We start from the raw sequence: 26,923 nt of genomic DNA on the forward strand, positions 1-26,923 counted from the left end.
AATAAAAAATAAAAATTTTGAGAAAAAAAAAAAAAGTTTTTCTTATTTACAAAAAGTTTACTGACAGAAACGAAGTAATTTTTCTCCTTCACTGATGGGCGCTGATGAGGCAGCACTGACGAGAACTGATAGGCTGCACTGATGGGCACTGATGAGGCGGCACGAATATACCGCACTTATGGGCACTGATATGTGGCACTGGGTACATTTAGGCAGCACGGATATGTGGCACTCATGGGTGGCTTTGTAGGGCAGCAGTGATGAGTACTGATGAGCAACAGTAATGTACATTGATGGGCAGCACTGATAGCCAGCACTGACTGGCATCACTGATGGCCGATTGCTGGCTTTTGTGGGCACAGATTAGTGCCAATTGTGAGCACTGGTTGGCACTGATTACTGACAGTAGCATTGCTGGCACTGGTGGGCACTTAATTGTAATCAGGGCACTGATGATCAGTGCCCTGATTAAATCCCTAGATGTCCTCTGTGAGGAGATGCCCCTGAACGGCTCTCTTGTCCTCACACTCTGTCAGTGTGAGGCGAGGAGTGCCAATTACCGGAATCTCTGTGTTTACATGTGACCGGCTGTGATCGGACAAAGCCGATCACATGGTTAAAGAGCCGCGGATGCGCCACACTCAGAACGAGAGCTGCACAAACGGCAAGTGGTTAAAAGCTGAACTTCAGGTATGATCTTTATTGCATATTCACATTGGTTCATTTTGGCCAATGTAAGTATGCATATCTCATATTTGAGGGGCTGCTGGGAAAGTGGAGAATCACTGTAGTAGTAGTAGTTGGTGCTACAGTGATAGTAATGCTCTTCCTGGTTCTTTCCTGAGTGGCTTCTCCTTTGCACACTGACCACAGTGGGTAACTAGCTCAGCACTGCCACCATTTACAAACATCTTGCATTTTTTTTTTTTAAATGAATACAAGGTGATCTCGAATTGAATAAGGTGGAGAGAAGTGGGGTTGATATCAAAATCTCCACCTCGTCCACTCAAAGATCACTCTGTATGCATTGAAAAAAAAAATTCTGTGAATGGTGGCAGTGCTCAGCAAGCGACCCTGTATGCAGAGAGGAAGCTCCTCAGCACAAGACCCGGAAGATCATGGCTTACACTGTAGTAGCTCTAACTACTACAGTGACTGTAAGCTTCCCCAGCTGCCCATCTGCTTCGGCATTTGCGAAAGTGAAAACCATTGGTAAAGGCCAACATTTTTTTTTTCGCCTAGCAACAAGGCATGACATGGGGATTGCTAACTGGGAGTTTTCTGACCAGACTTCCAGGGGGGGCCCAAATGACAACATTATTCAACTTTTTACAAAGCTGAACTGTTTTTAAATGATATCTCATGAGGCCTCTTGACTACACAGGCGATTTTCTGAAAAAGATGTGCTTAGCCTTTAGGCCTCATGCACACTGGCCGTTTTTTGCCGTTTTTACAGCAGCCGTTTTTGACTGTAGACATTTTTTTCTACAGTCATTAAACTCTCCATCACATTATCCTATGTGTCCATGCACACACAGGCTGTTATCAGCAGTTTTGGGCAGTGATGTTTTTGAGCAGTAAAAAAAGATTCCAAAACTAGTGGGTTCTGAGAGACGGTTTTCAGCTTTTAAAATAAACACCCTAACGTCGATAAACGCTCAAAAATGTCGCTCACCAGCGTTTAAAAAAAAAAAAAAAATTATATATATATATATATATATATATATATATATATATATATATATATATATATATATATATATATATATATATACACGTTAAACGCTAACGCGGAAAAAACGCTAAAAAAATGCTATTGCAAAATCTTTGAAAAAAAGCTACTGGCGTTTTTTATAATGTCCAGTGTGCATGAGGCCTTAAAGTGATTGTAAGTGTTCGTTTAAAAAAAAAAAAAAAAAAAAATAATAACAAACGTGTTCTACTTACCTGCTCTGTGCAAGGGTTTTGAACAGAGCGGCCCGATCCTCCTTTTCTGGGATCCCCCGGCGGCGGTCCTGGCTCCTCCTCTTCATCGAATGCCCCCACAGAGAGCTGCTTTCCAAGGGGACACCCGTGCGGGCGTGCTCCTGAGTGCTGCTGCTGTGTCCATTGACACAGACAGTAGGACTCAGCCCCGCCCACTGGCTGCCTTGTCACTGAATTGCCAATGGCTGCTGCTATCAACCTATCCAATGTGGACCAGGGACAGTGGCTGGAGCTGCTGTGCACAGAGGCTTGGAATGATCGGAGGCTTATGAGCGGCATTCCTTTCCTGCTGTGCACGGAGGCTTGGAATGATCGGAGGCTTATGAGCGGTATTCCTTTCCTGCTGTGCACGGAGGCTTGGAATGATCGGAGGCTTATGAGCGGCATTCCTTTCCTGCTGTGCACGGAGGCTTGGAATGATCGAAGGCTTATGAGCGGCATTCCTTTCCTGCTGTGCACGTCATTGGAATGATCGGGTTCAGGTAAGAAAAAGGGGGGCTCTGGCGGCAGCTGCAGCACAGGTTTTTCACCTTAATGCATAAGCACTAAGGTGAAAAACCAAGAGGGTTTACAACTCCTTTAAGATGCAAGCTTTCAGGCCCATTAGGTCCCTTTTTAAAATAGATCTCCATGTTTTAGTAAAGTTTAAATAGTTCAATGGGACCAATCTGGTCCAAACAATCTATTTAATTCACTAACAGAGGCAGGGGCTGTGTGATCTTTATAAACTGTATGTAGCCTCAGGTACATGCAGTATACAGAACTGTGTTCCTGCAGCGGGAAACAGGAACTTCCCATCACTCACGGAATGGAAAATTGAGTCAGGCTGAGTGCTGCTCAATTCACAGGGTGCTTAGTATTCTATGATGGATACAACGCTTCCTCTGACTGGCCAAGCCAGAGATTGTGACGTTAGGATGACATCTAGGTTTAATATATGGATTAGTGTGATTAAAATGGTTCTAAAGTCAGAAGGTTTTTTTTAGCTTAATGCATGCTGCTATGCATTAAGATTAAAAACCTTCTGTGTGCAGCAACCCCCTCAGCCCCCTTAATACTTACCTGAGCCCCTTCTTGATCCAGCAATGTTGCAGGAAATCTCAGCTGTCCAGGACTCCTCAGTGGCTGAGACAGCAGCAGGGCGCCACTCGGCTTGTGTGCCCCCATAGCAAGCTGCTTGCTGTGGGGGCACGTCCCAGGAGGGAGGGGCCAGGAGCGCCGGCAAGGGACCCAGGAAGAGGAGGATCTGGGCTGCTCTGTGCAAAACCACTACACAGAGCAGGTAAGTATGACATATTTGTTATTTTTAAACTAAAAAAAAAAACAAGACTTTAGCATCAGTTTAAGTAAACATTACATGCCTGCGTTTATCATTGCTGTTTTTGTTTTATGCTTCATGGTTGCTGTAGCTATAAAGTGAGCGTGTTCTAATTAAAGCAGAACTCCAGGTATGATTTTTATTGCATATTCACATTGGTCCACTTTGGCCCAATACAAGTATGCATGTTTCATATCTGAGGGGCCGCTGAGGAGGCGGACAATCATTGTAGTAGATGGTGTACAGTGAGCCTGGTTCCATCCAAGCATCTTCCCCCTCTGCACACTGTCCACAGTGGGTCACTCGCTCGGCACTGCCACCATTTAAGAACATCTTGTATTTGTTTTTCACAAATACAATGTGCTCTCAGATAGTATGAGGTGGAGAAAAGTGGGAGTCGATGTCAAAATCTCCACCTTGTCCTATCAGAACTCTCCTTATATTCATTGAAAAAAAAAATTCAAGGCGTTTCTGAAAATTGCGGCAGTGCTGAGTGAGTAACCCCTTGTGTGCAGATTACAGCTAGCATTACAGGAGTGAAGGCCTGCAGTTTTTAGTACTAGCAACAAAGCAGCACATAGGGATTGCTAACTGGGAGGTCTTTGGCCAGGCTTCCAAGGGGGCCCAAATGGCCTACAGGTATGACAATAAATGCATTTTACAAATCTGCACTTTATTAATATCTCCTGAGGCCTTTGGACTATATAGGCTATTTTCTAGAAAAGGAAAAAGACAACTTAGCGTTTAAAGTTCTTAAAGATGTAAACTTTCAGGCCCACTGGGTCCCTTTTTTAAGCTTTATACAATAATATAAAGCTCGAAGAAGGGGCCTAGTGGGGTCCTGAAAGCTTGCATTTTTAATAACTTACATTAGTCATTAAAGGGTATTCATTAAACTCTAAACTTTCTGCATAAGCAGATCTACTTTTTGTTGATCTATTCTAATGTCTTAGAATACTGATCATTCAATACTAAACATGTACTACTAGTACAACAATCCATGTAAACATTAACCTGCAACCTATAAATAGCATTTATAAATATAATACCCCCTGCATACTGCCTAAAATCGCACAGTAAAAGCAATTAAAATGCAAGCGCAATAAACCAAGCAGGGGTGCAGAGTGCCGCAGTAAGTTCTTTAGAATGAGCCAAGCTTTTCAGAAGCTCAGCGAAGCTTGTTTTGAGTCAGTAAATGTGCTTTTCATATTCTGTATTTACTTGCAGCATTCTTTTCAGATACTTGGCAATCATAGTCAGTGTATGGCTTGAGTATGCACATTTTTTGGATAGAACTTTACTTACGTATTTATTCTCATTAGATCCATACATTGATCAGGATGTAGTATTATTATTTTGGTTTGGTATGAATGGGATGTTTTATTATTCAGATTCTAAATGTTTGTCTGAGGTTCTTGTATATATTGATCTATCCATTGTTACCCGACCTATTCATTTTTATACATTCAGTACTATTGGCTACTGGATACTTGGTTTTAAAGCAGTAGGTAAAGTTTTACTAAACCCAGGACCCTGCATTCACTATATATGGTCTCCCACAGTACACAGGACATGGAATGCAATTATTTTAGTAAATATAAACTGCTAAATACCTTTTCTCATCAGCAGTTAACAGAAGTCTTGTGATTTATATCAGTCTGCTTAAAGCTTGTCAAATTGTCTGAGCATCTGAACAGCAATTTTCAAGTCTTGCCACAGATTCTCAATTGGATTTAGGTCTGGATTTTGACTGGGCCATTCTAACACATGAAAATGCTTTGACCTAAACCATTCCATTATAGCTCTGGCTGTATGTTTAGGGTCATTGTCCTGCTGGAAGGTGCACCTCCACCCCAGTCTTAAGTCTTTTGCAGACTCTAACAGGTTTTCTTCTAAGATTGCCCTGTATTTGGCTCCACTAATCTTGCCATCAACTCTCACCAGCTTCCCTGTCCCTGCTGGTGTGTTCAGGGTGACGTGTTCATTTTCTTTGCATGACTAATGGGGCGTACACACGGCCGGACTTTTCGTCTACAAAAGTCCAACGTACGCCGACGGACTAAAGCTGGCTGGTAATCCGACCGTGTGTGGTCTCCATCGGACTTCCGACGGACCATTTCGGCCGGAAATCCGACGTACTTTAGATTTGAAACTTGCTTCAAATCTTATGTCGTAACTCCGCCGGACTCAGTTCCTGACGGAAAGCCCGTTCGTCTGTATGCTGGTCCGACGGACCAGATACGACGGAGGAGCAGGTTACTGCATCTCGCGCTCGCTGCAATAGGAAAAACAAATTTTTCCATTGCGGCGAGCGCGGGGGGCATCCCAGGCCCTTAGGTCTGGTATGGAACTTTAAGGGGAACCCCCTACGCCGAAAAACCGGCGTGGGGGTCCCCCCAAAATCCATACCAGACCCCAATCCGAGTACGCAGCCCGGCCGGTCAGGAAAGGGGGTGGGGACGAGCGAGCGCCCCCCCCCTCCTGAACCGTACCAGGCCGCATGCCCTCAACATGGGGGGTGCTTTGGGGGAGGGGGCGCCTTGCGGTGCCCCCCCCACCACAAAGCACCTTGTCCCCATGTTGATGAGGACAAGGGCCTCTTCCCGACAACCCTGGCCGTTGGTTGTCGGGGTCTGCGGGCGGGGGGCTTATCGGAATCCGGGAGCCCCCTATAATAAGAGGGCCCCCAGATCCCGGCCCCCCCACCCTATGTGAATGAGTATGGGGTACATGGTACCCCTACCCATTCACCTAGGGAAAAAGTGTAAATAATAAAACACAACACAGGTTTTTAAAATATTTTATTAAACAGCTCCGGGGGGGATCTTGCTCCGGCTTCGGGGGTCCCTCCGGTTCCTCTTCTCCCGGCGTCCGGTTGGTTCTTCGGCCGGCCCCTCCGCTGTCTTCAGGTAGCTCTATTGCCAGCGGAGGTCCAGACTTCCTGTCTTCTCTTCTCCAGATGTTGACATGACGCTCTCTCCGGCCTCTGGTCGACCACGCCCCCTAAAACGTCACAGTCCCAGCATTCCCAGGGACTGTGACATCATATGGGGGCGGGGTCTCCGCCTATATAAGTCACAACGGAGCCCTCAGAGACCAGTCCAGCCGGAGAGAGTGTCGTGTCAACATCTGGGGAAGAGAAGAGAAGCCCAGAAGCCCAGACCTCCGCTGGCTAAAGAGCTACCTGAAGACAGCGGAGGGGCCGGCCGAAGACCTGGAACACCGGGAGAAGAGGCCGGAGAGAGCGTCATGTCAACATCTGGAGAAGAGAAGACAGGAAGTCTGGACCTCCGCTGGCAATAGAGCTACCTGAAGACAGCGGAGGGGCCGGCCGAAGAACCAACCGGACGCCGGGAGAAGAGGAACTGGAGGGACCCCCGAAGCCGGAGCAAGATCCCCCCCGGAGCTGTTTAATAAAATATTTTAAAAACCTGTGTTGTGTTTTATTATTTACACTTTTTCCCTAGGTGAATGGGTAGGGGTACCATGTACCCCATACTCATTTACATAGGGTGGGGGGGCCGGGATCTGGGGGCCCTCTTATTATAGGGGGCTCCCGGATTCCGATAAGCCCCCCGCCCGCAGACCCCGACAACCAACGGCCAGGGTTGTCGGGAAGAGGCCCTTGTCCTCATCAACATGGGGACAAGGTGCTTTGTGGTGGGGGGGCACCGCAAGGCGCCCCCTCCCCCAAAGCACCCCCCATGTTGAGGGCATGCGGCCTGGTACGGTTCAGGAGGGGGGGGGGGGCGCTCGTCCCCACCCCCTTTCCTGACCGGCCGGGCTGCGTGCTCGGATCGGGGTCTGGTATGGATTTTGGGGGGACCCCCACGCCGGTTTTTCGGCGTAGGGGGTTCCCCTTAAAGTTCCATACCAGACCTAAGGGCCTGAGATGCCTGCGACGGGGCTCGCAAGGTTTCAATCTCGCCAAAAAAAGCAGCGAGATTGAATTCCTTTTCTAGTCCCGTCGTACCTGAGTCACGTTCAAAATGAACGGACTTGTCCGTGTGTGGGAAAGTCCGTTCATTCTGAAAGTCCGGCGGAAGTCCGTCGGGAAGACCGGATTCCGGAAAGTCCGGCCGTGTGTAGGCAAGTCTGGCCGTTCAGAAAGTCCGGCGGTAGTCCGCCGGAAGTCTGGCGGCAAGTACGTCGGACCTAGCTTTCCAGAAAGTCCGACCGTGTGTACGCCCCATAATAGTTATCCTGTGGACAGATTCTCCCACCTGAGCTGTGGATCTCTGCAGCTCCTACAGAATTACCATGGACCTCTTGGCTGCTTCTCTGATTAATGCTCTCCTTGCCCGACCTGTCAGTTTAGGTGGACGGCCATGTCTTGGTAGGTTTGCAGTTGTGCCATACTCTTTCCATTTTCAGATGATGGATTGTGCTTCGTGAGATGTTCAAAGCTTGGGATATTTTTTTATAACCTAACCCTGCTTTTAAACTTCTCCACAACTTTATTCCTGACCTGTCTGGTGTGTTCCTTGGCCTTGATGATGCGGTTTTTTCTTTAACAAACCTCTGAGGGCTTCACAGAACAGCTGTCTTTATACTGAGATTAAATTACACACAGGTGGACTATATTTACTAAATAGGTGACTCCTGAAGGCAATTGGTTCCACTAGATTTTAGTTAGGGGTATCAGAATAAAGGGAACTGAATACAAATGCACGCCAAACTTTTCAGTTATTTATTTGTATAAAAATTTGAAAACCATTTATCATTTTCCTTATACTTTACAATTATGTGCCACTTTGTGTTGGTCTACCACATAAAATCCCAATACAATACATTTACGTTTTTAGTTGTAACATGACAAAAGTGGAAAGTTTCAAGGGGTATGCATACTTTTTCAAGGCACTGTACATAAAAACGCTAGTAACATATTTGGCCACTGGAGGCCAGAGTCATATTTTCCCACAGCTTGAATTACCCTATATTTGTGTAATATTACAGTAAAAGTTGGTAAAATATCTCACAAGTGACTGCATGCATAATATGTTGTGTGTAGATGACAGTTCTACTTCTGGTATGCCCTTACCATTTTGATTATAAGGAGAAGTAGGGCCAAAGCACTTTTGGCCCAACTTTTCCTGTGGGTCACAGGAGTGCACTTCCTTCTGCACTCCTGTGACCCATATTCAGCAAACTCTTGGCAGACATCATTCAGCCGGTCCAGGCTCTGGAGGGATCCGACTTTGTTGATGGGCTCCACCCAGATAACTGAACTGCAGCTGGCTCAGCGCACCACTAAGAGCCCCTTCCACAGCTCGGCACTCCAGTGAGTACTGGAGGAGCAGAGTACAGAGCTGTGATTGATAGTCACCGGCTCTCTACTTACTGAAGACTGGGAACAGAGCGATCAGCAGTCTTTGAGTGCTCAGTTCCCAGTCTTCGAGGCGGCGGGCGGCAGAAGCAGTATCAGTGTGATGCTGCATCCACCTAGATGAGCATGCAAGTGTTTTTTTTTTTTTTTTATTCTACACTTTTTAAGGTATTATATATACACACATATTTAGATCAACTGGCACAGCAGGAACCGAATAGTAAAATACGACCTAAACATAGCATGTACAGTAAACCTTTACAATTTTAGAATTTATATTTAAAGCAGTATTATCCCAAAAGCAAACATTTATTATCCATTTCACCTTGGGATGGTTTTACCCCCATTATGACCAGGTCATCTTTTGCTATTTATCACTGTGCTACTTCAACAGGCAATGGCTCGCATGTCGTTATATTGCAGCTTACCAATTTCTACATGGGATGGCTGCATTCATTTTCTTTTCTAGGCTTTCTTTCTTCATTTTCATCTGGAGATGCAGCCAGCAACTGTTTTTCAAACGTACAAGCTCTCCAGCAGAGTGTATCAGTTTACATGGATGAGACAAACCAATTAATACTGACAGGGGTGCTTAAAATGATCAGCGTTTTTTCACGCAAAACCTTTATTCTAAAAGAAAAAAAAAACATTGCTGTAACTGATTAAAAATGTGAGCTGGAGTTTGGGCTTCAACTTGTTAGCGTATTTAAATTTGCTACTACATTTAACTCTACCCTTCCCCCAGACTGACAATGCCGCTATCTGTCGTGCCTCCTGTGAACCTTCATCCAGAGTGGTGTCTCACCAATATAGGAAGTGTGGTCAGATCACCAGGTGAAAACAGAGGGGGAAAAGCCAAAGAAAAGAAAGCAGGCACCACATCTGATTACTAAACTGCAATATATTACATTTTGGTTTTGGGTTTAATACCGATTTAAAGGAAACGTTGAAAAGACAAATTTCCTTGCTGCCGTTAACTATGGGCCCAGCTATACCTGTGGTTTTCCAGAGTTGTAATAGGCTACCTCAATGATGAACAGAGAACTTTGGAGTAGGGGCTAATCAACTCCATCAGCAAACTAATATTTGTAAACTAGGGATTCCTAGACATTCTAGAACATAACAGTGGGTATGTAGAGACCTGGATTCTTCACCTAACTAGGACTATAATATATAAGACTGATATTGGAAGGTCTCCTGTTGAAGGTCCGAGTCGGACAGGGAAGAGGCCAAGAAGCAGAATTGCTTTGTCCAAGCGCCAATATTTTTGTACATACCATAGTATAGTTGATGGTGACATTAATCAAAAACACAGTGGGGAAGATTTACTAAAACTGGAGAATGTAAAATCTGGTGCAGATCTAGTAATAACCAATTGGCTTCCAGGTTATATTGTCAAAGCTTACTTCAACAAGCTGAAGTGAGAAGTCGATTGGCCACCATGCGCAGCAGCACCAAAATCTGTGCGCACCAGTCTTAGTGAATTTCACACATTAAAGTGCTGCAAGCTGGTGTGTGTGTTATGCACCATACCATTTTTTTTTTGTACAAAAAAATGACAACACTTCAAAGCTATTCCATGTGGTGCAGTGAGTTCCACGGTGTAAAAATGCAGCACAGTGGGGTTCATTTTCTAAAATGGAGTGTGCAAAATCTGGTGCAGCTCTGCATAGAAACCAATCAGCTTCCACGCTTTATTGTCAAAGCTTAATTGAACAAGCTGAAGTTAGAAGCCGATTGGCTACCATGCACAGCTGCACCAGGATTTTGCATTGTAACTTACCATAGCGCTGTGGTGTGAACAGGGCACCAAGTACACAATGGTTTTCTATATGCCCCAACATTGAGCCTACAGTTGTGCTCATAAGTTTACATACCCTGGCAGAATTTATGATTTCTTGGCCATTTTTCAAAGAATATGAATGATAACACCAAAACTTTTCTTTCACTCATGGTTAGTGTTTCGCTGAAGCCATTTATTATCAGTCAGCAGTGTTTTTTAAATCATAATCACAACAGAAACCACCCAAATTACCCTGATCAAAAAAGTTTACATACCCCAGTTCTTAATACCGTGTATTGCTAAGGTTTGAGGCTTGTCTCTGTGCTGTTTGGCATATTGTGAGCGGAATACTTTGTGGTATTTGCTTAGTAATGGCTTTCTTCTGGCAACTCAACCATGCAGCCCATCTTTCTTCAAGTGCCTCCTTATTATGCATCTTGAAACAGCCACACCACACGTTTTCAGAGAGTCCTGCATTTCACCTGAAGTTATTTGTGGGTTTTTCTTTGCATCCCGAACAATTTTCCTGGCAGTTGTGACTGAAATTTTAGTTGGTCTACCTGACAGTGGTTTGGTTTCAACAGAACCCCTCATTTTCCACTTCTTGATTAGAGTTTGAACACTGCTGATTGGCATTCTCAATTCCTTGGATATCTTTTTATATCCCTTTCCAGTTTTATGCAGTTCAACTACATTCTTACACAGATCCTTTAACAATTCTTTTGCTTTCCCCATGACTCAGAATCCAGAAACGTCAGTTCAGCACTGGATGAAAGATGCAAGGGTCTGTCAGGAGTCCAGAAACTCAATGACCTTTTATACACACACACTAATTACAAGCAAACAGATCACAGGTGAGGATGGTTACCTTTAATAGCCATTCAAACCCCTTTGTGTCAACTTGTGTGCATGTTATCAGGCCAAAATCGCCAGGGTCTGTAAACTTTTGATCGGGATCATTTGGGTAGTTTCTGTTGTCATTATGATTTAAAAAGAGTAAACAATGTTGATTGATAATATCTGGCTTCAGCCAAACACTATGTGTGCAACTAAACCCCTGTTTTTAAAACATACTGTTAGGCAGGTTAATTCGGTTGGTCGCAGGCTGGTTGGTAAGTTGAGCTTGGATATTCTTTGGTTTTATTTTACATGCGTTTGCCCTTCCAGTGCTCCTTGCTGTGAAGACCAGTTATAGGTGGGGGCAGTGACCTTTTTTTGTATTGTTGACATACTGGTCAGGCAACGCACTGACACCTTTGCTGCCATTGTGCAATATGCTGGGTGTTCAGTGTGCTCCTGTGCCTTGAAGGAGGGTTGGGCTCCTTTCAGTCATCTGCCCTTCATCTAACCATTAGAATACATGTGCTCCCACTGTGGAGACTCTTCAAAGTTAGAGTTAGGGTCTGCAGGATACAAGGTGCCTTGCCGTGGCCTGCAGCTTATGCATGTATTTGCAAATGTGTGCAACTAAACCCCTGTTTTTAATACATACTGTTAGGCAGGTTAATTTGGTTGGTTGCAGGCTGGTTGGTAAGTTGAGCTTGGAAATTCTTTGGATTTTACATGCGTTTGCCCTTCCAGTGCTCCTTGCTGTGAAGACCAGTTATAGGTGGGGGCAGTGATCTTTTTTCGTTTTGTCTTTTTTTGTATTCAGCCAAACACTAACCATGAGTGAAAGAAAATTTTTTGTGTTATCATTCATATTCTCTGACAAATGGCCAAGAAATCATAAATTCTGCCAGGGTATGTAAACTTATGAGCACAACTGTATGTTGATCTGTCCAAATCACCACAGATGGGTGTGAACGACCCCTAAAGCATTTCAAATGTTATTAGATCAAGGAAGAACTTCAAACTAGTATAACAAAACACCCTTTATTCAAGTTATATATTAAATGTATAATAAAATACTGCAAGTATAAGCGCCTAAAACCTTCAGATGATCTACCCATAATCCCCTGAAAAGGAGAAATTAGAGTGGGAAGTTAAGACATGCCAACCACTCAAGCTCTGTTGTGTTGCCCACTGCTTATTTTTTCAGGCTCTGGGATCTGGAAGGAGGGAGGGATTTGGGGGGGGGGTACTTTGAAAGTATTCACAAGGAACAGGATAGGAGGGGAACCTCAGCAGCATGATGTTGCTTTCCACAGACCAGTGATCAGACAGGTGACATAGAAAACTGCAAACCACAACAAGATATATTGATGACGCCTTACTGGTTATGCAATATGATTGGATAAGTGAACCACTAGAGTGTCTCAACAGAATGATTTTGATAGGCAAACCTTTTACTTAGTTTGGCTGCAGTTTTGCTTTAAAAAAATACAAATAACGGAAACCATAAATTCTACAAATCAATATGTTTGCAAATATACCAAAGACGACATTTTAGCATTTAAACCTTTTATTGCTTTTCACGCCAATGCTTCTATAACGGATTAAGTATGAAGGCCTATATACAGTGCATGGGTATATGAACGGACTTCCTTTAGCAGTGATTTGGAGTCTGTATCCCCCATATACCATACATATTTGCAGAGCTCTTGGTTTCTGTGCACGGCTGGGTACCTCACATTTAGAGTGATGAAAGAGAAGCTCTGTTTATATAGATTTCCCCTGCCAGAGATGCAGCATGTGCAAGACAAATTTAGGGAAGTATAAATCTTTCAGTTATTTTAGATACATTACATTTGTGTGATGGCTAAATAAAGTTACAAAGTAGCCAACAGCTACTAAGCAAATGTAACCCAAGCACTCTGCTACAACCAATATAGAATATAAATCACCACTGGAAAGATTATTTCTGACATCATAAGGTTGCCATGGCAGCCTAATGTCCACGTTAATCAGATGACTAATATAAACATATTTATTGCATTACTAGATGCCTATACCTCTAGATTATTAATGTACTGAGAAACTAGGCAATCAGATTTTCACTTCCATTCTTAAACTGGCACTTAAAAAAAAAAAAAAAAATGGGAACTCTGACTGATTGCCACTGACAACAAAACCACTGTTGTCTGTCTGCACCACTTCTCATTAATCATCCCTATATATTAAAACAATGAGTGCAGAACACAATTACAAAGGAAGGCTTGCTTTGTATAAAAGTAAACACACACATTGTATATGACACAATCGCATACAGGCAGTAACTACACACACATACGACATTATCACACTGTAAACAGAACCATTTTTACAAGTTAGACTTTATTTCCATTACATAACTCTACTGTAATACACAACAAAATGAATAATTCCCTGCCCAAGTTCTGCATATGATCAATAATACAGTTTACATGCACACAAAGAGCGATTGAGAATGGGATCCATATAGAGCCATGCGCACCCACACAGGCTGATAAACAGGTTACATACTGCACTCCCTGGCACCAGATTCCTGCTTATTCCAGCAATAATATTCTGTTCTATTGCAGTACAGCAACCCTGTGCATCTATTCATTCCTAATGGTGAACACGTAATCTATGTAGCTTAATGTACAAAACAGTGATTAACTGCCAGAGACACACAGCCACATCCGCAATGAAGCCTTTTCTTTGCTAAAACTTGTTCTGCCGCCCGGAAACGTTAAAGAAATTGCACAGAAATGCACACATGCAGCCCTTCTTCTCAGCACAACATGAATATGTGGAAGGCAGACTCCTGCTAAATAAAAATCACAGCATGCTCTTGAGCAGGTCAGGGCAGAACAGGGAGGGGGCAGGATGCAGAAAAACCCTCTTCGGACCCTCTCACCTAGCTCTGAGCTCCCATGGATGGGCAGTAGGAGTATCCATATGCATCCTGAGTCCCTGAGGCTGCAGGCGCCACTGGGTCTTGCGGCAAGGATAAAAAAAGAGCGTGCTGCTCTGGCTTGGATGCTGCGGTTAAAGGGGCCTGCAGCCACAGACTGAGAACTACGGCAGACAGCGCTGGCTTAAGATGGCGATGGAGCAAGGCCAGTTATAAGGGAGGTTATACAGCCCCATCAGCCACCCCCTCCTCTTTCACACTCATTCAGCCTCTCACTTACCCTTCCTCTTGGCCTCTTCGCTGAAGACATTCTTAATCTCCGTGGATTTTTTTTTTTCTCTCTAAAGGCAACCCCCCCTTACTTCAAAACTTAACCTCCCCCCACCTCGAAACAGCCTTCAAAAGCCAGGCAGAGCGAGAATCGGGCTTCTCCCATTCAGGAGCAGCAACCTTACACAGCAACTATACATTGTGTATGCTGAATGTTATTATATTTTTTTCTTCCTCCTGATGAAGCTAGAAGGAGGGGGATGGAAGAAAGGAGGGAGTGGGGGATTCCGCTCTGTGCCTATGAACAAATTCAGAAGCTGGAAACCGATATAACCAACACAAAAAAAAAAAAAAAAAAAAAAAAAAAAAGGAAAAAAAAAAAAAAGGAGGCAGGAAAAAAATGAACGCACAGTAGCATCAAAATGCATCAGCATGAATATTAGAGATGCCGATTAAAAAAAAAAAAAAAAAATTTACACACAGCAGGGCCCCGCTGAAGGTGAACGGCCAGGAGAGGGCGCCATGCTGCATAATTTCACTTCTATTCCTCCTGGTTCACTGCTTTAACCACTTCATTGCAAAGTCAAGGAAAGGACCATTTCTAACATTGTGCTCTTTTTTGCTTTGTATAAAAGTATAAAAGGCTGTGTACTTCTTAGATACCTGTACCTTCTGTACGACACTGGGGTGAAGGATCTTTCTAGAAATCCACCTCCAATGATGTCATTTATTGGTAACTGTGTACCAGTGACATCATGTTTCCCTTTTTATTGTCTCCTGTCCCAGATGTATTAAATAAAAGTTACATGCAAAAGTATGCAGGCAAAAGGGGGTTATATATACACACATCTGAGAAAGAAATATTATAAAACATCATTGTACAGCCCCCTAGAAGGGAAATATTGCTATGTACACTGGGAGATCATACAATTGTCATTTGCAGGACATGATGTATAATGATCTAACAGGCACCCTTTTGCTAGTAAATATAGAATAGGCAAGGCTGGTACTCTTGGTGGAATAGGATCATGTGACATATTATGCGCATCATCAAATTCTGTTTAATAATCTCGGCACCACTGAAGCGACCTGTGTTGCAATGAATGCATGTATACCCCTTCACTCTTATCATTTAAAATGATGGAGAGTGACAGCAACTACCAACTATGTATGAAACAAAAAAAAAAAGAAACAAACATTTTTATTTAACCAGTTCCCACCTATGTTATTTCTCTCCTACGTATAAAAATCAGTATTTTTTTTTTTTCTAGAAAATTACTCAGAACCCCCAAACATTATATATTTTTTTTAAGCAGAGACCCTAGAGAATAAAATGGTGGTGGTTGCAATTTGTTATGTTACACAGTATGTGCGCAGTGATTTTTCAAATGCAATTTTTTTTTTGGAAAAAATACACTTTAAATTAATTTTAATGCAAAAAAAAAACAATATATAACCCAATATTTTTGTAAAATATAAAAGATGTTACGCTGAGTAAATAGTTACTTAACATGTCACGCTTTAAAATTGTGCACGCTCACACCAAACTATGATACTTAAAAATCTCCATAGGCGATGGTTTGACCACATCTGGAAGATTTTACCCCCTTCTTGACCACAGCACTTTTTGCGATTCGGCACTGCATCGCTTTAACTGACAATTGCTCGGCTGTGAAAAAAACATCCTTTTTTTCCCACAAATACAGCTTTCTTTTGGTGGTATTTGATTACCTCTACGGTTTTTATTTTTTGTGTTATACACAAAAAAAGAGCGACAATTTTGAAAAAAAAGCAATATTTTTCACTTTTTGCTATAATAAATATCCCCCAAAAATATATATAAAAAAAAAAACTAATTTTTTCCTCAGTTTAGGCCAATATGTATTCTTCTACATATTTTTGTTTAAAAAAAAAAAAAAAAAAAAAAAAAAAATCGCTAGCCCTGCCAATTAAAGGGGGCGTACAGGTATGCCCATTTACCCACCGCTGCCATTGTGCCAACCTATATCGGCGCGCAGCGGTCCGCAAGTGGTTAATGACCAGAGCATTTTTTTCGCTTTGCTTTAACTGACAATTGCGTGGTCATGTGACGTTGCACTCAAACAAAACTGATGTACTTTTTTCCCCCACAAAAAAAGTTTTCTTTTGGTAGTATTTGATCACCTCTGCATTTTTTATAGACCGACAATTTTGAAAAAGAAAACTAGATTTTTTATTTTTACTTTTTGCTATAATAAATATCCCCCAAAAAATTATAAAAAAACACTAATTTCTTCCTTAGTTTAGGCCGATATGTATTCCTCTACATATTTTTGGTAAAAATAAAAAAGTAATATGCGTATATTGATTGGTTTGCGTAAAAGTTATAGTGTCTACAAAATAGGGGAAAGATTTAGGGCATTTTTAGTATTTTTTTTTTTTTAATTAGTAATGGCGGCAGTCTGCAATTTTTATCATGATTGCGGCAGACAGATCGGACACTTTTGACACTATTTTGGGACCACTGACATTTATAAAGCGATCAGAGCTAAAAATAGCCACGGATTATTGTAAAATGGTCACTGGCAGGGAAGGGGTTAAACACCAGGGGGCTCCCGGACGAGCCCCCCCCCCCAAAAAAAAAATAAACACCAGGGGGGGCAATCAAGTGTTAAAACGGGGTTCCACTCAAATTTTTAACTTAATCTTACCCCCTTCAGTTAATTGCATAGATGTTCAAATGCCGCACGGCAATTTTTTCTATCGCTGTATATTGTACTTTATATTGTACTTTATTGTGGCACTTCCTGTCTCTTCTCCCATGGAAGTAGGCGTGTTTATTGCCTTTCCCCCGCGCTGCACTGTCTCCTGGGAGCTTAGTGTCAGGCTTCCCAAGATTCAGTGCGGAAACAATGATCATGCGCGTGAACAAGCTGTGAATGAACAGCATTCACCGCATCCCGGAAATCAATGCTTGTGGGCTTCACATGCCCACAAGCAAGATGGAAACAGCCAGCATCACATTTTTTAAGTTATTCTTCAGTACGAAAACAGACAGAGGCGGAAATATTACACCCAAACTGAGTATTATTTTGGGATTAACAAAGTGTCTCAATGACCTAAAAAAAAAAAAGGGATTGGTCGCCGGACTCCCGCTTTAAGTGTGTTCCCTTAGTGTGTTCTAACTGTAGGGGGGATGGGCTCACTAGAACATGACAGAGATCACTGTTCCCGATCACTGGGAGCAGTAGATCCTTGTCATGTCACTAGGCAGAACAGGGAAATGTCTTCTTTACATAGGCATCTCCCCGGGTCACCGGCAGACATAGAGTGTGATCTGCTGAGGAAACAATTCAGAGGCCGATACATGGGCAGAGGTGAGGATCCGAAGCCTGTGACGTCATGCAGCCACGGTGGTGAGCGAGCGGACGCTCCCAATACATGTAACAAGCGAATTTTGTTTTTATATCTAGTAAGTGTCCTCTTTTAGCATGGTTTTAAATAAAACTTTTATAGCAGAGAGCACTATGTCGGCTGTGTTTTTGATTACATGATACATGAGTCCCTTGAAGTGGAGGAACAGCTGAATAATCGCGGAGATCAACCCCCTATCTGTGAGGGATACATTGGGTGGAGTGGAGATCGTGAAAGGGAGAAATTGAACAGCTGAGTCCTGAGAGAAAGAAAAGACATTTGGGGAGTGAAAATAAAGAGTTCATTTGAGTCTTCCTGACTCATCCTTGAGGTGAGCAGATTAAATAGCTGGTGGTGGTGTGCACAAGCAATAAGAATTATTGAGAAGCACGGTGAGATGACGATAATAACACTGGAGCACTACTATCAAGATTGAAATTGATTTATGGGACATTCATTATAATTTTTTTATGAATTTGAATTTTATTGCATGTATACATAGCACTAAATATAGCATTGAATTATCACTGTAGTAGCGCTGCACTGTGGGTATGTGCATGTCTTTTGGTATTTACACACACACATATATATTATATAGATTTTTAAAGTGTAGTGATTTCACTTAAAGTGTATAGCGGCTGCAACTTTGCAATTGATTAATTATTAGGGCAGTGCTGATTGTTTCACACATTTGTATGCCGCCGGTGATGTGCACACGCCTGCTAGCCTGTGATGATGGAGGGACGTACGGGTACGCCCATTTGCGCAGCCATGCCATTCTGCCGACGTACATGGTCGTGCAGCGATCGGCAATCGGTTAAAACGTTTTAAAAGGTTACCAGTTTAGAGTTACAGAGGAGGTCTAGCGCTAGAATTATTGCTCTCACTAAAATATTGGCGACTATACCTCACATGTGTGGTGCAAACTCTGTTTACATATGAGAGTGCGACCCATGTAAGCATTCGCTTCAGGGTGCGTGCATGAGAGGATGGAGGCTAATTATTTTATTTTTACACTCTCCCTTTAATTTATTTTCTTTATCACTTTTATTCCTATCACAAGAAATGTAACAACCCTTGTGATAGAAATAAGACATGACAGGTCCTCTTTATGGAGACATATGGGGTTTTTAAGATATCTCCTCTACTGTGGAAAGCATGAGATAAAACAAACACCACAGGTTGATCTCTGCTTCCCAGGGAAAAGCTGAAGTGACACGATGTCACTTCCAGCCTTTCAGGATCATAGAGATGGCCGGGGCCATCTGGTCTTCGGCCAGTTCTGTGGTAACCCGCTGTCGGATTGGAACCCAGGCTCTCCAATCACACAGGAGAGCTCAGAGAGGCACCAATGGGTGGCGGGGGGGCAGAACGTCCCCTCCCGCTGCCTGTAAGAGCAATCCAGCGGGCAATCAGCCACTGGAATTGCTCTTACATTAGAGGGAATTTACGGCTAAAAAGAAGTATATTTGGATGATGCTTGTAGCTGCAGGCATTATCCAGATATCTCCACCTCAAGTCCAGGACGTCATATGACGTCCTACAGGCAGGAAGTGGTTAAGTATATTTTGTACTTGGTACATAGAAATAAAGCAGAGAAACTCTGCCTACTACAACCCCAATTCCAAAAAAGCTGAGATGTTGTGTAAAATCTACATAAGGACAGTATAAAAATGATTTGCAAATCTTAAACCCATATTTTATTCACAACAGAAAACATGTCAAATGTTTACGCTGGGAAAATGTACCATTTTAAGAAAAATAGGCAATTTTGAAATTAATGACAGCAAAACATCTCAAAAAGGTTAGGACAGGGCAACATAAAGCTGGCAAATAGAACCCCAATTCCATAAAAGTTGGACAGGGCCATGTTTACCACAGTGTAGCATCCCCTTTTAACAACACTCTGTAAATGTCTGGGAACGGAGACTGGGTTGATGGGAGTTTTGGTGGAGGAATGTTGTCCCATTCTTGCCTGAGCATATGCTGCTCTAAAAACTAGATATAGCGTTCAGCATTGATGGTCCGGATGTGTAAACTGCCCATTCCATACACACTAATGCACCCCCATACCAACAGAGATAGGCTTTTGAATGAAGCGCTGATAGCAATCCAGAAGGTCCCTCTACTCTTTAGTGTGGTGGTTATGTTCAGATATGGCTTCTTAGCATGATAGAGCTTTACCTTGAATTTTTGGATGGCACAGCGAGCTGTGTTCACAGACAGCGATTTCTGGATTCCTGAGCCCATGCAGTGATGTCAATCACAGAATCATGCCTGTTTTTAACCGGTTACCAACCAGCTCACGCAGATATACTGCGGCAGAATGGCTCTCCTGGGTGAAATCCCATACATATACGGCTTTGCCCAGGAGAGCCACCAGAGGGCACGCGAGCGCCGCCGGAGGCACCCGCCCACTACACCGCAAGGGACCCGATGCATGTGGCCAGCAGCAGCACAGGGGTTTGTGTGTGTAAACACACAAATCCCTGTGCTGTCAGAGGAGAGAAGACAGATTGTGTGTTTCTACAAAAGTAGAAACAGCAATCTGTCATCTCTCCTAGTTAGTGCCATCCCCCCACAGTTAGAAAACACACAGGGAACATAGTTAACCCCTTGATCGCCCCCTAGTGTTACCCCCTCCCTGCCAGTGACATTTACATCATAATCAGTGCATATTTATAGCACTGATCGCTCTGTAAATGTCAACTGTCCCAAAAATGTGTCAAAAGAGTCCAACCTGTCCGCCACAATACCACTAAAAATCGCAGATCACCGCCATTACCATTTAAAAAAATATATTAAAAAAATAAAGACGCCACATAAATGCCATAAATCTTTCCCTTAGTTTGTAGACGCTATAACTTTTGCACAAACCAATCAATATACGCTTATTGCGATTTTTTTTTTACCAAAAATATGTAGAAGAATACATATCGGCCTAAACTGAGGATTTTTTTTTTTTAAATGGGATATTTACTATAGCAAAAAGTAAAAGATAGTTAGGGATGCACCGAATGGGTTTTTTGGTGCTGAAACCGATACCGAAAATAAATCTTCCTTGAGCCGGAAAACCGATACCAAAACAACACCGATACCGAAAGTGACTGTTTTTAAAAATATTTTTATACAGGAGATGGTCAGAGACTGGGGACATGGTACAGGAGATGGTCAGAGACTGGGGACATGGTACAGGAGATGGTCAGAGACTGGGGACATGGTACAGGAGATGGTCAGAGACTGGGGACATGGGACAGGAGATGGTCAGAGACTGCGGACATGGGACAGGAGATGGTCAGAGACTGGGGACATGGGACAGGAGATGGTCAGAGACTGGGGACATGGGACAGGAGATGGTCAGAGACTGCGGACATGGTACAGGAGCTGGTCAGAGACTGCGGACATGGTACAGGAGCTGGTCAGAGACTGGGGACATGGGACAGGAGATGGTCAGAGACTGCGGACATGGTACAGGAGCTGGTCAGAGACTGCGGACATGGTACAGGAGCTGGTCAGAGACTGGGGACATGGTACAGGAGCTGGTCAGAGACTGGGGACATGGTACAGGAGCTGGTCAGAGACTGGGGACATGGTACAGGAGCTGGTCAGAGACTGGGGACATGGTCAAAGAGTCAGAGACTGCGGACATGATACAAGAGATCAATGCAGCCTCACCAGTGCCTGTCAGATGCAGCCAGCCAGTGTCCCCAGTAGTGCAGCCAGTGTCCCCAGCAGTGCAGCCAGTGTCCCCAGCAGTGCAGCCAGTGTCCCCAGCAGTGCAGCCAGTGTCCCCAGCAGTGCAGCCAGTGTCCCCAGTAGTGCAGCCAGTGTCCCCAGTAGTGCAGCCAGTGAAGGGAGAGGAGAGCCGCCGCCTGTTTGATTGCAGCGCCGGGAACATCACAGCTTTCATTTCAATAGCTGTGTGTTATCACATACAGCCCCTCCCCCTTGTCCAGGCACTTAGATAGACAGGGGTGATCTGTTCATTAAAGTACCCGGACAAGGGGGAGGGGCTGTATGTGACGGCGCGCAGCGGGGAACACACAGCTATTGAAATGAAAGCTGTGATGTTCCCGGTGCTGTAATCAAACAGGCGGCGGCTCTCCTCTCTTCTATAATATAGAAAGCCCCCCTGATAGGCGGCACCAGGGGCGGGGGCGGAGCCCCGTCCAGGCCCCGCCCCTTTCTGAATCGGCAAAAATTCTCTTTCGGCTTTTTGCTGAAAGGGCCATTTTCGGCCAATATGTTTCGGTGGCCGAAATTTCAGTGCATCCCTAAAGATAGTTTTTTTTCAAAATTGACGCTCTTTTTTTTTGCGCTATAAACAAAAGAACGCAGAGGTGATCAAATACCACCTAAAGAAAGCTCTATTTGTGGGAAAAAAGGACGTCAATTTTGTTTCGGTACAACATCGCACGACTGCGCAATTGTCAGTTAAAGCGACCCAGTGCCGTATCGCAAAAAAATGGCCCGGTCATTGAGCTGCCAAATCTTCCGGGGCTGAACTGGTTAATGCAGTGCCATCTGAAGGCCGAAAGATCATAGGAATCCAATGCTGCGTTTCAGCCCTGTCCCTTTTGATGATGTTATGTACTGTAGATGATATATTTAAAGTATTTTGCAATTTTATATTGGGGAACTTTATAAAAAAACTGCATCTACAAATTGTCAGATGATTTCAGACTAGATTGGTGAACCTCAGCCCATCTTTACTTCTAAGACACACTGACTCTCCAAGATGCTTTTTTTATACCCAATCGTGTTAATGACCTGTTGCCAATTAACCTAATTAGTTGTAAAACATTCTTCCAACTCTTCCCTGCTAGTAGCATGCACTTTTCCGGCTTTTTGCGTCCCTGTCCCAACTTTTTTAAAACGTGTCGCTGCCATCAGTTTCAAAATTACCTTATTTTTTACTCAGTTTAAACATTTGATATTTTATTCACAATAGAAAACCTATGGGTTTATGAAATTTGCAAATCATTGCATTCTTTTTATATAGATTTTAAACCGCGTCCCAACTTTTTTTTTTAAATTGCGGGTTGTAAGCCCATGTATAGGGTACTTGCCACATGTTACAAAGTATCTTTGTCTTTTTTACTATCACATAATCTACTAAAGAAAAGCATCATTCAAATGCCACAGTAGCCACAATTCTTATAAATCAAATTGATTCAAAGGGGGGTTAAAGGGGTTGTAAACCTTCGTGTTTTTTCACCTTAATGTATCCTATGTTTAAGGTGAAAAAACACTGACACTGACCTGTCCCCTAGCCCCCCACCCCCCCACCCTCAACCCCCCGTTTTACTCACCTGAGCCCGTTCGTTCCATTGGCGGAGACGCGCTCTTCCTCTCAGACCGCTATCTCGGCTCTTAATTGGATAGATTGATAGCAGCACAGCCGCTGCTGATAGCAGCACAGCCGCTGCTGTCAATTAAATCCAAGGATGCAAGTGCCGGGGACGGGGCTGAGTCCTGCATTCTGTGTGAATGTACACAGATGCAGGAATCGGGAGCGCGCCCGCATGGGTGTCCACCTCAGGAGAGTCTTCTCCAATGTGGACACTCGATGCGGGGAGAAGCGAGCTACCAGCGCCCCTATGAGACCCCAGAAGTCAATTATCGGGCCATTCTGTGCAAAACGAACTGCACACTGGAGGTAAGTATTACGTTTGTTATTTTTTTTTTAAGGGGGGGGTTTACAACCCCTTTAAGCACTTTAAACCAAGAGTCAATGCCTGAACCCCAAAGCTCTGTGTTCTGAAGCTTAGGTGTCTTGATCCCAGCCCATTTACTAACATTTATATTCAGATTGTAGAACCTACTTGCATTCGATGACGGTCACCCAATTCGTTATGGTCATAAAACTAATGGCTGACTGCGAGGTGGTTTAATCTTCTAAACACAATTCCATGCCAAGGGCAAGTGTCAAGTTCACCAAAAGACATCCATCATGGTCATCAAATGTGTAAGCAAAATTCGTCAGATGAAAGCTTTCCACATATATACATGTTCTAACTGCCTAATCAAACATGTTTACAGCCATAGAAAATGGTAGGGAAGCAACTAAAAGGAATTAAAATGCCAGCCTTATCTTGGCAAAACAGAACTGACTACCAAAATGTATCCAGCTGGAGATGTCTGTAAAGGAAATCAAAGACCTGTTGCAGCCTCCTCTGCAACTCAGGTTGTCAAATCATTTTCTCTTCTCCTTAAGGCTGGGTTCACACTGGTCCGACAAACGCTCCGACATTGGGAGCTCATGTCGCATGACGTGTGAAATTTAATGTTTCCCTATGGGAGCCGTCCTAACTGGTCCGACACAAGTCGTTCCGACTTTAGAAATGCTCCCTGTACTACTTTGGTCCGACTTTGATCCTACTTCAGCCTATTGACTATCATTGAAGTCGGATCAAAGTCGGATTGCCGTCTCGCATGATCCGACTTCGGCACGCGACTTGTGCTCAGATGATCTTGAGGGGGAACTCCGCGCCAAATTTTAGATAAAAATCCGGCATGGGTTCCCCCTCCAAGAGCATACCAGGCCCTTGGGTCTGGTATGGAACTTGAGGGGAACCCCCTACGCCGAAAAAGCGGCATGGGGGGTCCCCCCAATCCATACCAGACCCTTATCCGAGCACGCAGCCCGGCCGGACAGGAATGGGGGTGGGGACGAGCGAGCGCCCCCCCCCTCCTGAACCGTACCAGGCCGCATGCCCTCAACATGGGGGGTTGTTGCCTTGGGGGAGGGGGGCGCGCTGCGGCCCCCCCACCCCAAAGCACCTTGTCCCCATGTTGATGAGGACAAGGGCCTCTTCCCGACAACCCTGGCCGTTGGTTGTCGGGGTCTGCGGGCGGGGGGCTTATCGGAATCCGGGAGCCCCCTTTAATAAGGGAGCCCCCAGATCCCGGCCCCCCACCCTATGTGAATGAGTATGGGGTACAGCGTACCCCTACCCATTCACCTAGGAAAAAAGTGTCAATTTAAAAAAAAACACTACACAGATTTTTAAAGCATTTTATTAGACAGCTCCAGGGGTCTTCTTCCGACTTCGGGGGTCTCTCCGGTTCTTCTCCACGCTCTCCGGATCTTCTGCCGGGCTCCTCCGCTCTCTTCTGCTCTTTTGCCGCTCTTTTGCTAAAGCGGAGGAGCCTGGTCTTCAATCTTCTGCCTTCTGCCCTCTTCTCCTGATGTTGACACGACGCTCTCTGGGGCTAGAATGCTCTCTGTGCGCTCTGCTCTGACTTATATAGGCGGTGACCCCGCCCCCTTATGCCGTCACAGTCCCTGGGCATGCTGGGACTATGACGGCATAAGGGGGCGTGGTCATCGGGTGATGACCACGCCCCCTAAAACGTCACAGTCCCAGCATGCCCAGGGACTGTGACGGCATAAGGGGGCGGGGTCACCGCCTATATAAGTCAGAGCAGAGCGCACAGAGAGCATTCTAGCCCCAGAGAGCGTCGTGTCAACATCAGGAGAAGAGGGCAGAAGGCAGAAGGCAGAAGGCAGAAGATTGAAGACCAGGCTCCTCCGCTTTAGCAAAAGAGCGGCAAAAGAGCAGAAGAGAGCGGAGGAGCCCGGCAGAAGATCCGGAGAGCGTGGAGAAGAACCGGAGAGACCCCCGAAGTCGGAAGAAGACCCCCGGAGCTGTCTAATAAAATGCTTTAAAAATCTGTGTAGTGTTTTTTTTTAAATTGACACTTTTTTCCTAGGTGAATGGGTAGGGGTACGCTGTACCCCATACTCATTCACATAGGGTGGGGGGCCGGGATCTGGGGGCTCCCTTATTAAAGGGGGCTCCCGGATTCCGATAAGCCCCCCGCCCGCAGACCCCGACAACCAACGGCCAGGGTTGTCGGGAAGAGGCCCTTGTCCTCATCAACATGGGGACAAGGTGCTTTGGGGTGGGGGGGCCGCAGCGCGCCCCCTCCCCCAAGGCACCACCCCCCATGTTGAGGGCATGCGGCCTGGTACGGTTCAGGAGGGGGGGGGCGCTCGCTCGTCCCCACCCCCATTCCTGTTCGGCCGGGCTGCGTGCTCGGATAAGGGTCTGGTATGGATTGGGGGCGACCCCCCACGCCGTTTTTTCGGCGTAGGGGGTTCCCCTCAAGGTCCATACCAGACCCAAGGGCCTGGCATGCCTCTGGAGGGGGAACCCATGCCGGTTTTTTATTTAAAATTTGGCGCGGAGTTCCCCCCTAAAGATTCATACCAAACACAGTGCCGGCATTGGCGGGGATCCAAGTCGGATCCCCGTTCATTGAAAGTCGGACACATGCCGGCTTCATGTCGCAGGGCAAAGTCGGATCCAAAGTAGGACGGCTGTCGTGTCGCACCAGTGTGAACCCAGCCTAAAGAAGGAAATAGTTGGTGTCCACCTGGGTTGTAAATTTGCATGCCTGACAAGCACTTTTGATAGTCAGAAATGCTTACTGTGGTCCACTGAAAAAGTTCTTCCTTGTAGGCGAAGTGGTAATCAAGTATAATGCTTTATAAAATGAGTCTATATAAGGCCGCCATAAACCTCTTCATACACTGTCATAATGGCGATGTAAAAACTCCCTATACTCGCCACCAAGATCACAAAGCATCATTAGCAGCTAAATTCTATTCTTGACTGAATAATTTTCTTCCAAAACACTCAGGTGTCTAGTTTAATAAAAAAAATTGCTTTAGGAATGTCTCAACATGTCACAATAATGAAATTGCAATTATTTTGTTTTAAATAAACCCCTAAATATTTGAACATTGTATACTAAATTGCACTTGAGCGCTTCCCACCATTAATACAGATTTTTGGTGCTTCATAAACGTATTTTCACTTTATCATAAAACTAGCAAAAGTGTGTGTGTGCATAGTGGCAGTGAGTGGAAGAGCACACATCGGGTTCAGTAGCAGCAAATGCACATCCAGTGCAAGAGTATGTAATCAATACTGTATGAGGTAGTGGCAGTGAGTAGTGCCTCACTGTCCTCTTTATGCCACCATGCCTGTACAGAGCTACATCAGCCTTTACTTTAGGGAGACTACCATTATTCTCTATGACAGGTCCTCAGCAGGAGCACATTGCATTAGTTCTGGG

The 26,923-nt window shown here is 44.5% G+C and overlaps 1 protein-coding gene across 5 annotated transcripts in view; it reads right to left on the reverse strand.

Annotated features, from left to right (window-relative positions):
• CHD9 (chromodomain helicase DNA binding protein 9) overlaps positions 1-26,923 on the reverse strand; it is a 343,123-nt gene that overhangs the window by 166,995 nt on the left and 149,205 nt on the right. Inside the window, exon 1 of one of the 5 annotated variants that reach the window (XM_073604969.1) lies at positions 14,454-14,737. The exons of the other annotated variants lie outside the window; for them this stretch is intronic. Within the exon in view, the coding sequence (XP_073461070.1) occupies positions 14,454-14,483 (30 nt within the window). The 5' untranslated portion in view covers positions 14,484-14,737. Of the gene's footprint in view, positions 1-14,453; positions 14,738-26,923 lie in introns of those variants that run through there. 5 annotated transcript variants of the gene reach the window in all.

Source organism: Aquarana catesbeiana, linkage group LG11 (genome assembly GCF_042186555.1).
Source record: "Aquarana catesbeiana isolate 2022-GZ linkage group LG11, ASM4218655v1, whole genome shotgun sequence".
Taxonomy (NCBI): domain Eukaryota; kingdom Metazoa; phylum Chordata; class Amphibia; order Anura; family Ranidae; genus Aquarana; species Aquarana catesbeiana.